Genomic DNA, 12,458 nt, shown 5'->3' on the forward strand with positions numbered 1-12,458 from the left:
TGCATTCTTTCATAGGCCTTATGATCACAACCCGAATGACGCCATTGTGTGGGCACTCAAGCAATGAAGGATCCGACTGTGAGATAGCAGTCATACTTCTTGGTGAATGTCGTCCCGTTGAACAACATGTGTGATGTTTTGTTATCTGTGGGGGCAGGCAGGTGCTCGGGACAAGTTTTGACCATTTGCCCACACAAACCACTTATTCCCACACAATGGGTGAGCTTGATTTACTGACTAGCCACCCGCACACATTCAATATTCTTATTTTTTTTATTTGGTACTTTTCAAATCATAAACGACAATACAAAGTGTTTTGAAGAATAAACATCAACTTTTTAACATTGTGTCAATAGTGACATTTCTTTTTTTGTTGTGTATTCTAATGAGACTGTGACACTCTACCGTCAAAGCACTTAGTGAATTACTGAGAAAGAAAAAGACCCGCAGCCCCTTTTACATCGTTTCCCACAGCTTTTGTTCAGCTTGACTGATGTGTTCAGTATGAAAAACATTTCAACAGTTTTATTCAAATCAAACTGGAATCATAATACGTTTGATTTCATTTACATACACTCACATACATGCACACCGAGTATTTTAAAACATGCTCTTCCCTTTCACTCATTTCCACTGGTGGGCTCACCTGCTTAATGCGCACGCCCACTGCCGCGCGTTCACCCGAGCCATATGTGTGACAGTACAGTCTGTTTTTCAGTTTACACTCGTACGGGCAGACACGCATTCCTGCACACCGAATGCAAATGTGTTGCATATACTGTAGATATTACACTCGGGTTCGGGTTGGCTGGGCTTTGACAAATCGGGCTGATTCATTGGCTGGATTGGGCCCGGGGCCGGCAGAGTGGCGTATTTTTTGCTTTGCCTTTGTTTAGCTAACGGTGGGGACAGACGGAGCGGCTGGATTGGATCCCCTAGAGGATGGAAGTCCTGAGGTCCTGCGAGCAGTCCGGTCCTGGTCCGGAGCAGGCCGACTCCTCTGCGGAGCTGGGCGGGAGGTCGGACATGGCGACCGCGCGCTCCTCTTCCTTCTGCCCTTTGTTCAGGGCCGCAGTTGAAGGGACCTGGAACGCGTCGAGTGCTGCTATCCTGGGAGACGGGACAGAGGGGCCCATTGCAGACAGTGTTTGAGAGCAGGAATAATCACAGACGCAGTGGAAGCTGCTTTATGCAAATGAGGATTAACATCTGTTTCACAAGAACAAAGACATTGTGATGCACTTAGTCTACCAGTGAAAAACCAACACAACTTCATTTTGTGTTTTCATAATGGCTGTCGAACTGCTGCGAGCCAATGCTAATATTGTAACCGCGGGGTGTGTTTATTTAATGACGCACCAGATGGAGACGGGGGAAGGAGATGACGACACACCCAGATATATAAATAGGTCAGCTGACACTATCGACTAATTGCAGGTGACAAGCGTCCAGGACGAAATAAGCCCTGCATGTGTTTTAAAAATGCCCCAGTAGATTTACCCCCAAGCCCGTCCATACTGCCACGTTAACTATCATTCTTTTTGCACAGAGCATGGCCGCTGAAGGGCTGCATCTCACCCAGAATGCATTATGGTCTCCCATTACTACCTCTGCTGTAATCTGACATTTTGCACAACAGAGTGCTTCAGGAACGATCTTAATGAGTTTTTGTTTCCTGAAATAAGTTCCGCGGTATAAACACAAGCTTACGAGATGTTGACGTTTTGTCTACAACACCAAATGAGCCAGCAAATATACCTCCTCAGTGTTTTGAAGCTTGTACGGGTCTTTTAAAAAGGCCGAACGTTAGCTTTTTAAATCTGCTGATTGCATTAACACTTAAAAATCATTTTTTATTAGTGAAACTGTGTAGATATTGTGATTTTTCCTCAGAACTTGAAATGAAGCAGAAGTAAAATAATCCAAAATCCAATAAACAAATACATATCTCTGTCTAATGACCCAGTAGGATGTTGGCCTACAACCATCTCCATCAACGCTGCCACTTGGAAACTTAATTTTAGGCCTGTACATAACTAACTGTACATGACTAATTCAACCAAATTATTAGATTTTTAGGATATATACACTTTTTATTTAGTTAGGTTGTGTATGTAACATTTATTATGATTATTAATGCTGGATATCGCATACCAAGTCCAGTTGTTATGAGGAGTGTGTGTAAAGAGTGTTTGAATTCTGAATCTTCGTTTCGAACCATTTATTTACTATACAAACAACGGTCGCCCTCATTTGCATTTTCTAAAAGCATATTGGACAGTTTCAAAAAATCATCAAGCCAATAGACAAAACTTACTGAATGTGCTTTGCGTCTGGGCCTCTGTTGTGTAAAAGAAGCAGCACTTTGTACCGCAAACTATTGAGACTCTTATTTCTAAGAGTGACGTCTGCGGTTGGTTGGCAGCGTTTTCAGTGATTCCCTGATTCAATGGCAGCTGGATTGTCACACACATAGAATCTCTTAACAAGGACACAGTTCAAGACCAGTGTGTTTAATCATTCAGTGTTGCTGTGTTATTGCCTGTGCTGTGCACACTTCATGTTTCCCTTCAGATTTCATCCTCGCCCTCTTTCTCATGGTCGCTGCTCGCGCACAAGCACCTTTGGCTTATTATTGATCCGAGCCTTGCAAGTCTGATTAGAAATAACAGTGGAATTACCCACTTCACAGGGCTCGCCCTCATGTGACCCAGCTATCAGCCTCTTGAGCGCATATCTTAGCCGGGAGGGAATCAGCTGAGAAGCACGCAGCTGGTGGTTCCTATGAACCACAAGATTGCAGGTCAGTGCGCAGCATTCAGCTGGATGGCAGCGAGCAGACCTGACAACCGGCTGGTGTTGGTGACAAACTGATAGTCAGGTTGGTGGTTGCAGAAAATCGGACCCTGGGGGGGAGCTAGCAAATACATGGGCCTACTGTCTGAGCTCAGTGAAACATAAACCATGAAGTCCTTGAAATGAAGCCTTGAAATAGCTTAAATAAGACAAAAGACCTACATGGCGTACTTACAGCTTCCAATAAATCTAGGGGAGCAATGGTCGGAGATTATTAGAGCAAGACTCGTGGAGGCCAACAATGAGTCCTTTCTTTGCTTTAATAAAGCTGCTGCGAGAAACCTGATTTCAAATTGCAGCGTTGAATTTGGCGGCCCGAAAGTGGGCGTGTCTCAGGGGCCGCCGCGTCTCATAGTGGTTGTGAATGTCGCGTAGGGCGATTGATCTACAATCTATCTGTCCCGCTATCCAGCAAACGTGGATGTTGGATAGATTTGTTGCATGTGTGAACATACTGTTGGGCGTCCCTGTTGCTTGCAGGAAGTGTGTCGTCACTGCCGTCCCCCCCTGTGGCGTCCTCCGGTTCAACACACCCTTCCTCACACGCACGCTGAATGCCCGCGGTGCTGCACACAGACGCACACAAATAAAAAAAGTCGGTTATTACTGCTGCTGCTCACTGTTGCCCGTCTACAAATGAATTGCCTGTTGTGTTGGAGCATTTGGAAAAATAATCAAAAAACGGTACAGCATATTATTGGAAGGGCCAATAATAAATTGTATTTTTACAAGAGAAATGGTGAAGCAACACTGGGCACCGTCTCCTCGCGTCACCATCTACCCGCGTGTTAGCTGCAGCTTGTGCAACATCTGAAGCAATCACGCACCGGCGCTGCTGTAAGTCCCATCTGTGATTGCAGCGCTGCTGGTGCTACAGCTAGCAATCAGGTGGCTTATTTTCAGCCATTAGAGAAGACGCTCTGGGATATAGTTGGTACTTGTGCGAATGCAGAAGTATTATTTTGATAGCCATTCATAAAAAGTAACGAGAGAATAAAAGAGTCTGTTTTACAAGGACTAAGCGGTACTAAAAAATCCTTATCGAGTACGGTAAGATTAGGTTTTGAATGAAAATCCCTTTTTGTACGAGACTCTTGGATGTATAAAGCAGCTAATTGTGTCGACTGATGGCGACCTGCCGGGAATAATACCGTCTAGTAGTTGAGCTGCAAAATGATGAAATAATGACTTTATCGAGTCTGTGTTCTTTGAAATGAGTGGCCCCAAACCAGGGCTGCCTACCTATTTTTGTTACGACATTTGAGGATATAGACAACGATGATAATGGTCTCCAAAACTAGGAAGGCTGCAGCAGAAATAGCCCCAATCTTCCACGGCTCCAGGCCCGGCTCAGCTGTCTCTAAACAGAGAGAGAGAGATGGTGATGACGTGCAGAACGCTTTGCAGCTACTGAATCAACCGTCCCTCATCTAAACAGGCTGTGCTCCATTTCTTTTCCCGCCATCACATTAATGTTGCCAGGAAGGAAAAATGAAGTGAAATACCTGCTTTCTTTCATCATGTCATTTTACAAGCTTGTTTAAAGGACATCAGCTGAAAGGGGCATTTGTTTGAGACATTGGGGGCATTGGACCTGTATACAGTAAAACATTTCGGTGAGACAGAAGTGGAACATGTTGTGACAGGAGAGTTTCTGGTCCTGTGTCAGTCAGCGTGAAGTCAGCCTGGCAAGTGTTTATTCAAATGGGTTGAAAAACAACTTGGCCATCTGTATATTTTGTTGGCAAAATCAAAGATGATCTGTTTTCATCTTCTCCACTCTGCCCAAGTTATAAGCTGCAGAAAATCTGCTGTAATGTATACCCAAACCCGTTTTTCAGTCCATTCAAGTCCTGAAACTGCACTAGAAAATAGTATGGGATTTTTTTACTATAACGTTTGACCCTTCAAAACGTTTTAAGATGAGACACTGCAGGAACTTTGAGGCATTTAGTTTCCACATGAACACATCTTTATCCATACCGGTGGAAAGAAAACACCCAATATACTTTTTTTAATGACTTTTTCTACTTGCCAATGTAGATTTGTCTCATATTTGAACAAAAGTTATCTAAAGACAAGATATGCCAGATTTGCATATTCAAACATAACATTTCATAAAAACCAGCGATACAAAATAAATGGAAGTAAGTTTATTGGTGCTGTGTCATAGTTCAGATGTTCACCCCATTGGAGACCATCAGTCTCATTATTGATTGACCAATATCAGAAGAGTAACTGTGGCAGTCAACTGTGATATTTATTGCTTTTTTCTATTTCACCTTTGTTTCCAGCTGCTTCTTCCAGCAGCTCATTGGCCTCGCCTGGTTCCTCCCCTTCCGCCTGAGGGGGTTCAGCTAGAACCTTCACAGAGTGATCCGGTGCAGCTTGGGGCTCCACAGCGTCATGTGGCAAATGGACATCCGTCGGGTCTATGATCTCATTGTTATACGCCTCCTCACCAAGGGCATTTTCTTCAGGCTCCCCCACACCCGGGAATGTTCCGGGGGTGAAAGCCTGGTTCTCGGGGCTCGGCTCCACGGAGGCCCCCCCAGCGTCCTGCGGCTCTGGGGCGGAGATCACCAGCACTTCTAGGAGAGGGGTTTGGTATGTGACACACACATGGAGATGAAGACGAGAGGTCAAGGGTTAGGGTTTGTGGAGTGGGCCTATGGAATGTAGAATAATGCATTGATGTGCTGCGGCTGAGGAGTAGTAGTATCGCAACGTTTCCACAGTGCAGAATGTGTCGTTAGAGTAGCTGTCTTTTTGCATGCAACCATTGGGCTTTGAGATACTTTTTTTAGATGTTTCCACTGATGAATGATTAATGTTTGTGTCAGGATATTCTGAGTAAACATTTTCTCAGGCGCTTCCTACCGAAAGCGTATTGAAAAAATGTTTCCCAATCCACCCAAAGCAGATGAGGTTGAACGTTAGGCCTTGGTTTTTCAGGCTGGTAACCAAAATTATTGTAAAATGTATGAAAGGGGCTTTTAATCTTCATTTAGTAGCTTTCCCCTGTTAAAGTAGGTTAATTTGCAAACAATGCATGCTCAACCAAAGCTGCTGAGTCTAATGCATCAGAATGTTTAAAGGCAAATACCATTGCAGTTTTAGGTTTTGGTGACCCAAATAAAAAGTGAGTTTTTACATATTCAACATTTTACAAGTTATGTTATCATTAGATTGGGATGTGCTGAAACCAAAGTGAGACAAAATATAGAGCTCATTAATGAAAGGAGAGGAAATATTGACACGAGGGTTTGTATTTGTTGGTTGTTGTTTATTCCGCGGGGCATGGTGCCAGCCGAGGACCACCTCACACATATCTCACCTTGATCCTCTTTTTCATCGCCATGCGAGGTCTCCAGAGACATCTGCTCCTCTTCCCCCGCTGGTGGATCACCCCCCTCATTCGCCAGCTCCACTGATTCTCCCTTGATTAGACTCTCTTCCCTCGCTGGCGTAGCTTCTGCCCCTTCATCTTCTGCAGCTACACCCCCCGCCACCAAATGGCCTTGTTCGTCCTCCACCTCTGGCTCTTTGGCATCCTCCTCTATGTTTATCTCTTCTACCTTCTCCCCTACCACTGATTGTGTGGACTCTAAATCATCAGAGTGAGGGACTATGGCGTCGCCCTCCATTTCATCGACCTGAGTTTCTTCATTTCCCCACACGTCCCCTACTGACGGCAGGCTGGTGTTGGACTCGGCCACGGCCTCCTCCACAACAGCTGGGGTTTCCTCTACCTCCGGCCTTTCTGTTTGAGCCGCACTTTTCTCTTCCGACAGCACAGCCCGCTCGATGCCGACCCGCGGCCCTGCCTCCGCCAACTTTAAATGCCCTCCCACCTCTTCTAACACAGTGTCTTCTACAGTCCTCGGAGCGTATTCAATGCCTGAAGACTTGTTGATAACCTCCTCTCCCTCTGCTTCTACCCCCACTCCGGTCTCCTCCACAGATCCCGTCACGGTCTCCCCTTCCCCCTCCTCAACTCCTTTGCCCTCCTCAGAAACATATTCCACTGCATCCACCACTGCTACCTCCTGCTCCTCTCCAGCATCGTTATCGTCGCCCTGGGCAACCACATCTTCTCCCTCCACCGCCTTCTCCAACACCTCTGCATTTGTTTCCACCTCCTCTTTTTCAGGCTCAAGGGCATCCTCCTCCCGTACTGCTTCCTCATCTGCTTTCACTTCTCCTGCTACTTCCACCTGCCCCCAAGCTGCCTCCACCACCCTCTCCAGCAGCACCTTCAGCACTTCCTCCGCCCCACGGGTCTCCACCTGCTCTGAGGCCTCCTGCACGGCCTGCTGTACTTCCTTCAGGCTGGGGGGGGCCACCGCAGGTACCACCTCTGCAGGGGGCTCTGGTTCTTGGAGGACGGTTGGCCCATCATGCAAGGGCACCACTGTGGAGGACTGGATGGAGGTAGAGTGACCTGTGGGGATGGTATAGAATATTTATTGTATGTGATCATTGATACCAATGAAGAGGTCATGTTGACAACCAGTCCAAGGATAATATCTATGATTATCATTACTTTATTTACAGACATATTAGTTGAAGGTCATTAGCACGTCGTGTGTGGGGGGAATTCTATTGGAAATTATGAAGTAAATGTGCCGTTTGAATTCAGTCTGCAGCTAATAACCTTTGATCAAAACACAAAGATTTCACCACAGATAATCAAGACCGTTTGTCAAATGCCAGCCTACCTTCACACGTGCAACGTTGAAGCAACAAAACCACTAGGAATCCAGTCAAAAAGCAGTACTCCATGTTGTCAGAGAAAACATAAAATGATACTCCGAAAACAATCCCCAGGATCCCGGGAGAAGCCTCTTTACTTCCCTTTGGTTCCTTCAGTCTTGCTCAAACGTCCAGTGTGAGCGTGTATCCCGCCACAGGACCGCACTACGAGTGTGTAGAGTCGATTGGGCCCGGGGCAGGGAGGGCAATGTTAATGGCCGACGGTGAAAGAAGGGAGGGTGAAAAAACGAACATCGCCATGTTAAATGTTGCCACCCCGAGGTGTCTCCGTGCCAACAGGTGTCTCCCAATGGAGTCGGGAGGAGGAGGGGGTAAGGTAGCACTTCGGTGCTAAATGCTACCGAGTCCCTTACAAGAGCTGTGGTGGTGCTTGGGCGGCATGTCACACACATAGTGAACTCTGGGAGAGCAATTATAGACGGGCTGCGAGTTTGGGGCGTGGCTGATGCTACCGTAAGAACTTGACATAGAGTTATAGAAAGTAGAGCAATAGCAAAGTTCACAATATCTACTAAAGTAAAGAAGCATTGTCCGATTAAGGCTTAGTGAAACGGCATTCCTTATGTGTGTCTGCTTAACAAGCGTTTCTCATTAACTGCTTTATGGCCTTTCTTTCTACCACACTTGTGTTTCACCAGAGCACAGTAAGAGTTAGAATGGCACGGTGATGCCACATGGTTTCCAACTGCCCGGTTATCCAACAAAGACATTCATGTCTATCTAGTTATATAATACAAGGAATGTTTCTTTTTCATATGGATGTCTAGCTTGCACCAGTGTAGGAATCTAAATTGGAAGTAGGTGTTAAATTGATTGTGATCAATGATCAGAGGCATCCACACGGTACAAAGGCAATGAGGAAATGAGTTTATGTGCAGGCAGTTTGTTTGTATTTATATCCAGGTTGGTGTCAGGCAAACATCCCAAGCGTACACAAAAAAGCACTTGGACTGAATTGTTTAAATTGCCTCTGAGGACGCAGCCATGTATGAAATCGAGGGCTTCTGAATTGGCCATCCCAGATTTGAAATTGCTTTTTCTAATTCCACCACATTGGTACCAACGTAAACATCTCAATAACAATTGAATGGGTTGCCATGAAAATCTATAAAAATAAAGAATTTCAAGACTAAGTGGTATGATATGATTGGAGGGTTTGGTCCTCCGGTCAGTGGGAAGCAATGTTTAAGGCTCATTAATGCCTAATATTAATCACCGCTCCGGGTTAATGTAACTTCCCTTTCAATGAAATCGGCTGATCTTGACCTAAGGCTCCACTGACTCACTCACATGCCGAAAGACCAGCATGACAAAGCCATACAACTCGTGTCACGCAGCCAATGACATTGCCAGACCCTGCAGCCGTGTTATGTCGCCGGCCCCTCAGCAAGTAAACTGACATTTGGCTGCGAGCTATAAAACTAACTATGGAAATAATGGAGACATTTCTTGCTGTCACTGATGCTACAAGAACATCACGTCAGTTTTATTCTCTGTGGTCTTGTTGCTTTTGAAGCCACGGGGGGAGTTGCACGCTGATATCGGGTTCAATTCGATTCATTTGACAATGCAGTGGCAAATCTGCGCTTCTGTATATCAAGAGTCTGTGTGTCAAAACAAACCATAGATAGAAACGGAGTCTTGAGGGCTTCAGAGGAGCAACAAAACATTTGACAGTTGTTTTCTCTTCTGCTTTCTTTGTTCTTTGGAAATTTCTCTAACTTTTTTCTGATCTCTCTGTCTCATGGCTGCAGGATTAGGTCTGAAAGGTTAATACGGTCACATGAGCTTCACGGTGTGCTTTGTGCTACCAGGCAGTAGCACTGCATACTTGTGACTGGGCTGGATACTTGTGAGGGAGGGATTGTTACCATGAAGCTAAGTGTGCTTATACCAACAATTTCTTACAGTTCCGCACCTTTTTACATTTCTCACATACACTTGACACTTAATGAAATCAACCTACTGTCATTTGTTTAATGGTTTAAAATATTTTACCATACATTTCATGTTTTAAATGTGTTTATTTTGTCTTATATCACTGCACTGTGTTCATAGGGTTGCACCAATAATAAAGGCAAATTCTGTTCCGCAACGTTCTTGGCAATAAACTTGTGATACCGATTCTTTTCTCTACATACAGAGTCCCACAGTACACAGAACCCGTGCATAAATGCTCTAAAGTCAGTAAAAAACGGATCAAGGTGAATTTTACACACAAATGTTTCTGATTTCAAACTATGTCTTAGCTTGTAAAAATTCTCTATTATTACTACTAAATTGCATATTTTAACTTCTCTCTCTCTGTGTTGCGGCTTTCCTGAGGTTTTTGTGGCTTCTGATGCGGCTCTGTTTGGGGGGGGGCACCCTGTGCTGTGAGGCCATAGGACATGCTGTCTGTATTTCACATGTCACCGTTGGTATTTCAGACGTGCTCTCCATGAAGCGAGGGCGCTGGGGGCGGTGGGGGGGGCGACACCACGACTGGAGAACGTTGCACATCTAGCTGCTTTCTACGCTCGTATTTACATCCATTAAACCCAGTTTTAAGAGGTGCTCCATTGGTGATTCGGACAAGAAAAGGTGCCGTTGTCCGATCGCCTTTAGACGTGCGTTTGAGGTCAAACATAAACATCAGACATAATGTGATATGTTGAACATATTACATTCTGACGCAGTTCAAATGTCCTTTTATCCACCTCAACGCAGATGCTAACGTACGCCATCTACAGTCAGGGAAAGCTATCACCTCTGCAGGGCAGGACCCCTAACAAGGGCAAGTTCATTTGGGATTTCCTTATTTGAAAAGATCTGTGTTGTAAAATGCTAAAATGTAATTTGGCACTTGTTACAAAGTAGGGACAAGATTCACAGAATGGTCGTGTTAAACTCTATATGTGAAAAACAGAGGAGCCCAATGAGAAGACAGGAAGCTGCTGGTGTGTTAAGCTAGATGTTCAAAGTTTACACTGACATCCTGAGTGTCAGCAAGCAGTTAGTGAACGGTGAAAAAATGCACGGCAAAGACATAATATTAAGGACTGCAGCATTGTGGGCAATGGTTGCAATTATTGTGCCTCTAAATAAAGACAAATAAAAGCACAGAATAACAGATGCAGCCAACTTAAATGAATCCCTGATTAAATGCACCACCAGGATATCACGCTAAGTGACCCAAATCAAACATAACTACTATGTAATAGCTGCAGGGCTGCGTCTGCAAACACGTGACGTTGTAAAATGCTCTCGGCATGAACTTCTACGTGAGGGCCAAGCAGGCTGCTCAGAGTTTGCTTTGATGAGAGCAGAGAAGTGGAGGCCGGAGAGAAACGAGCAGACCCGAACCGAGACAGGTTGAGACAGCTGAGCACGGCAGCGCACGCTCCAGATGAGAACATCAACAATCAGCGGGTTGCCCAGCAACGAGGTTCTGTGTGCACGGCTCTCTTTTTGCGTGCATATGTGTTTATGGCTCCAGAAGCTGCTGATGTTAAAGAGAGCTTACCCACCTCCACGTTGTTTGGCTTGGTGGTCTGTATTCTCGTAATTCTAGAAGATGTCACAAGTTCATTAAATGGATGTCACTTTTTCCCCACCACAGAGCGTTTTTGTCTGGTCTATGTTATCATATTATATTATTTTACATGAGTGAAATGTCTTCTTAATAGCAATACTTTTAATTGATTATAATGATCTAACACTCAACCCTTTCTCAGAGGGGGGGTGCCCTAATAATGAAGAATATAAAGAAGGAAACAAGAACTTTGCAGCTTGTTAAGATAAATAAACCATTTGCACACTCATGACCTCCCTGATGTCAGCTGTGCAACACGAGGCCGTGAAGGCTCAGGTTGGACTTTGGGTGGGATGTGCATCCTGGACGGTGAAGCCGAAGAAGGTCCATAACCTGCAGTGGGGATTCCCAGAGGGGGGGCCGGTCCCATCACATGCTGAGGAGGAGGGGGTCCCGTGGTTGTCATTGCCAGAGGCCAGCAGATGGGGCTGTCAGCTTTAAATGGGAATTGATAATGATGGAGCGTCATCATCTTCAATGTGTTAAGAACTTTTAACATTTGCAAATGAATAAAAAGGCTTTGCAATCATGAGAGGACATGAGAGAAGATTGTCAGAGCAGAGAGATTCTTAAAATGAAAACATCATTCACCACACGGTTACATTCCATATCATCTTTCCCTCCCTCTCTCTCTCTCTCTCCCTTTCTGCCTCCCTCTCTCTTCCCCTCTGTCTCTCTGTCTGTAGTTTCAGGAATTTTTCAAAAGGATGTTCCCCAAATATCTAGGACATCTTTTTGGGTCACCATTAAAACGATCCTGCAAACTTATAAAACATGCAGGGAAGTTACCTTTTTTAATTTTTTTGCATATATGAGATCTGAGCCTTCCTGCCGACACAAACAACAACAACATCAACCAGTACCAACAACAGAAATAATGTATGCTCTCATTATTATTCCTATTTAGAGCTCTAATTTATTCGGCCTTAGTGGGGAACAGCAGTTTCAAAGGAAAAACCACGAAGAGTGGCTGCAAACTTACGTCTCCCCCTCTTGTTTTCTCCCGCAATCATTTCTCCTCACGCATGCAATCACGAAACCACACACACACGCACGCACGCACGCACACACACTCAGCATCCTCTTTTACAATTAATTAGAGGGAGCCCATATCTCCTTGCTTGTTTGTGCGTGCGGCTGTGTGATCTGCAGCTCAAAGCAGAGACAGAAGCCCAAAACCTCCCCGTCTGCTCCACATGCTCGGAGGGAGCAGCCTCCATCGCGCAGCGATTGACAGACACCCCTCCTCCCC

At 45.1% G+C, this 12,458-nt stretch overlaps 1 protein-coding gene across 1 annotated transcript; it reads right to left on the bottom strand.

Annotated features, from left to right (window-relative positions):
* Positions 1–259: 259 nt before the first annotated feature.
* LOC120825237 (uncharacterized) lies at positions 260–8,013 on the bottom strand. Its single transcript, XM_040186750.2, has 6 exons — positions 7,578–8,013; positions 6,194–7,300; positions 5,139–5,447; positions 4,099–4,216; positions 3,312–3,422; positions 260–1,110 (listed from the first exon to the last, which is right to left on the bottom strand). The coding sequence occupies exons 1-6, from the start codon at positions 7,639–7,641 to the stop codon at positions 936–938; spliced, it is 1,884 nt and encodes a 627-aa protein (XP_040042684.1). The 5' UTR covers positions 7,642–8,013; the 3' UTR covers positions 260–935.
* Positions 8,014–12,458: the final 4,445 nt, after the last annotated feature.

This window comes from Gasterosteus aculeatus, chromosome 9 (assembly GCF_964276395.1).
Source record: "Gasterosteus aculeatus chromosome 9, fGasAcu3.hap1.1, whole genome shotgun sequence".
NCBI classification, from domain to species: Eukaryota; Metazoa; Chordata; class Actinopteri; order Perciformes; family Gasterosteidae; genus Gasterosteus; species Gasterosteus aculeatus.

Coding starts and splice junctions, on each gene's coding strand:
- LOC120825237 (XM_040186750.2), bottom strand. CDS start 7,641: ATGGAGTACTGCTTTTTGACTGGATTCCTAGTGGTTTTGTTGCTTCAA. Junction 7,301..7,577: donor TCAACGTTGCACGTGTGAAG/GTAGGCTGGCAT, acceptor CCATCCCCACAG/GTCACTCTACCTCCATCCAG. Junction 4,217..5,138: donor AGAAGCAGCTGGAAACAAAG/GTGAAATAGAAA, acceptor CTCTCTGTTTAG/AGACAGCTGAGCCGGGCCTG.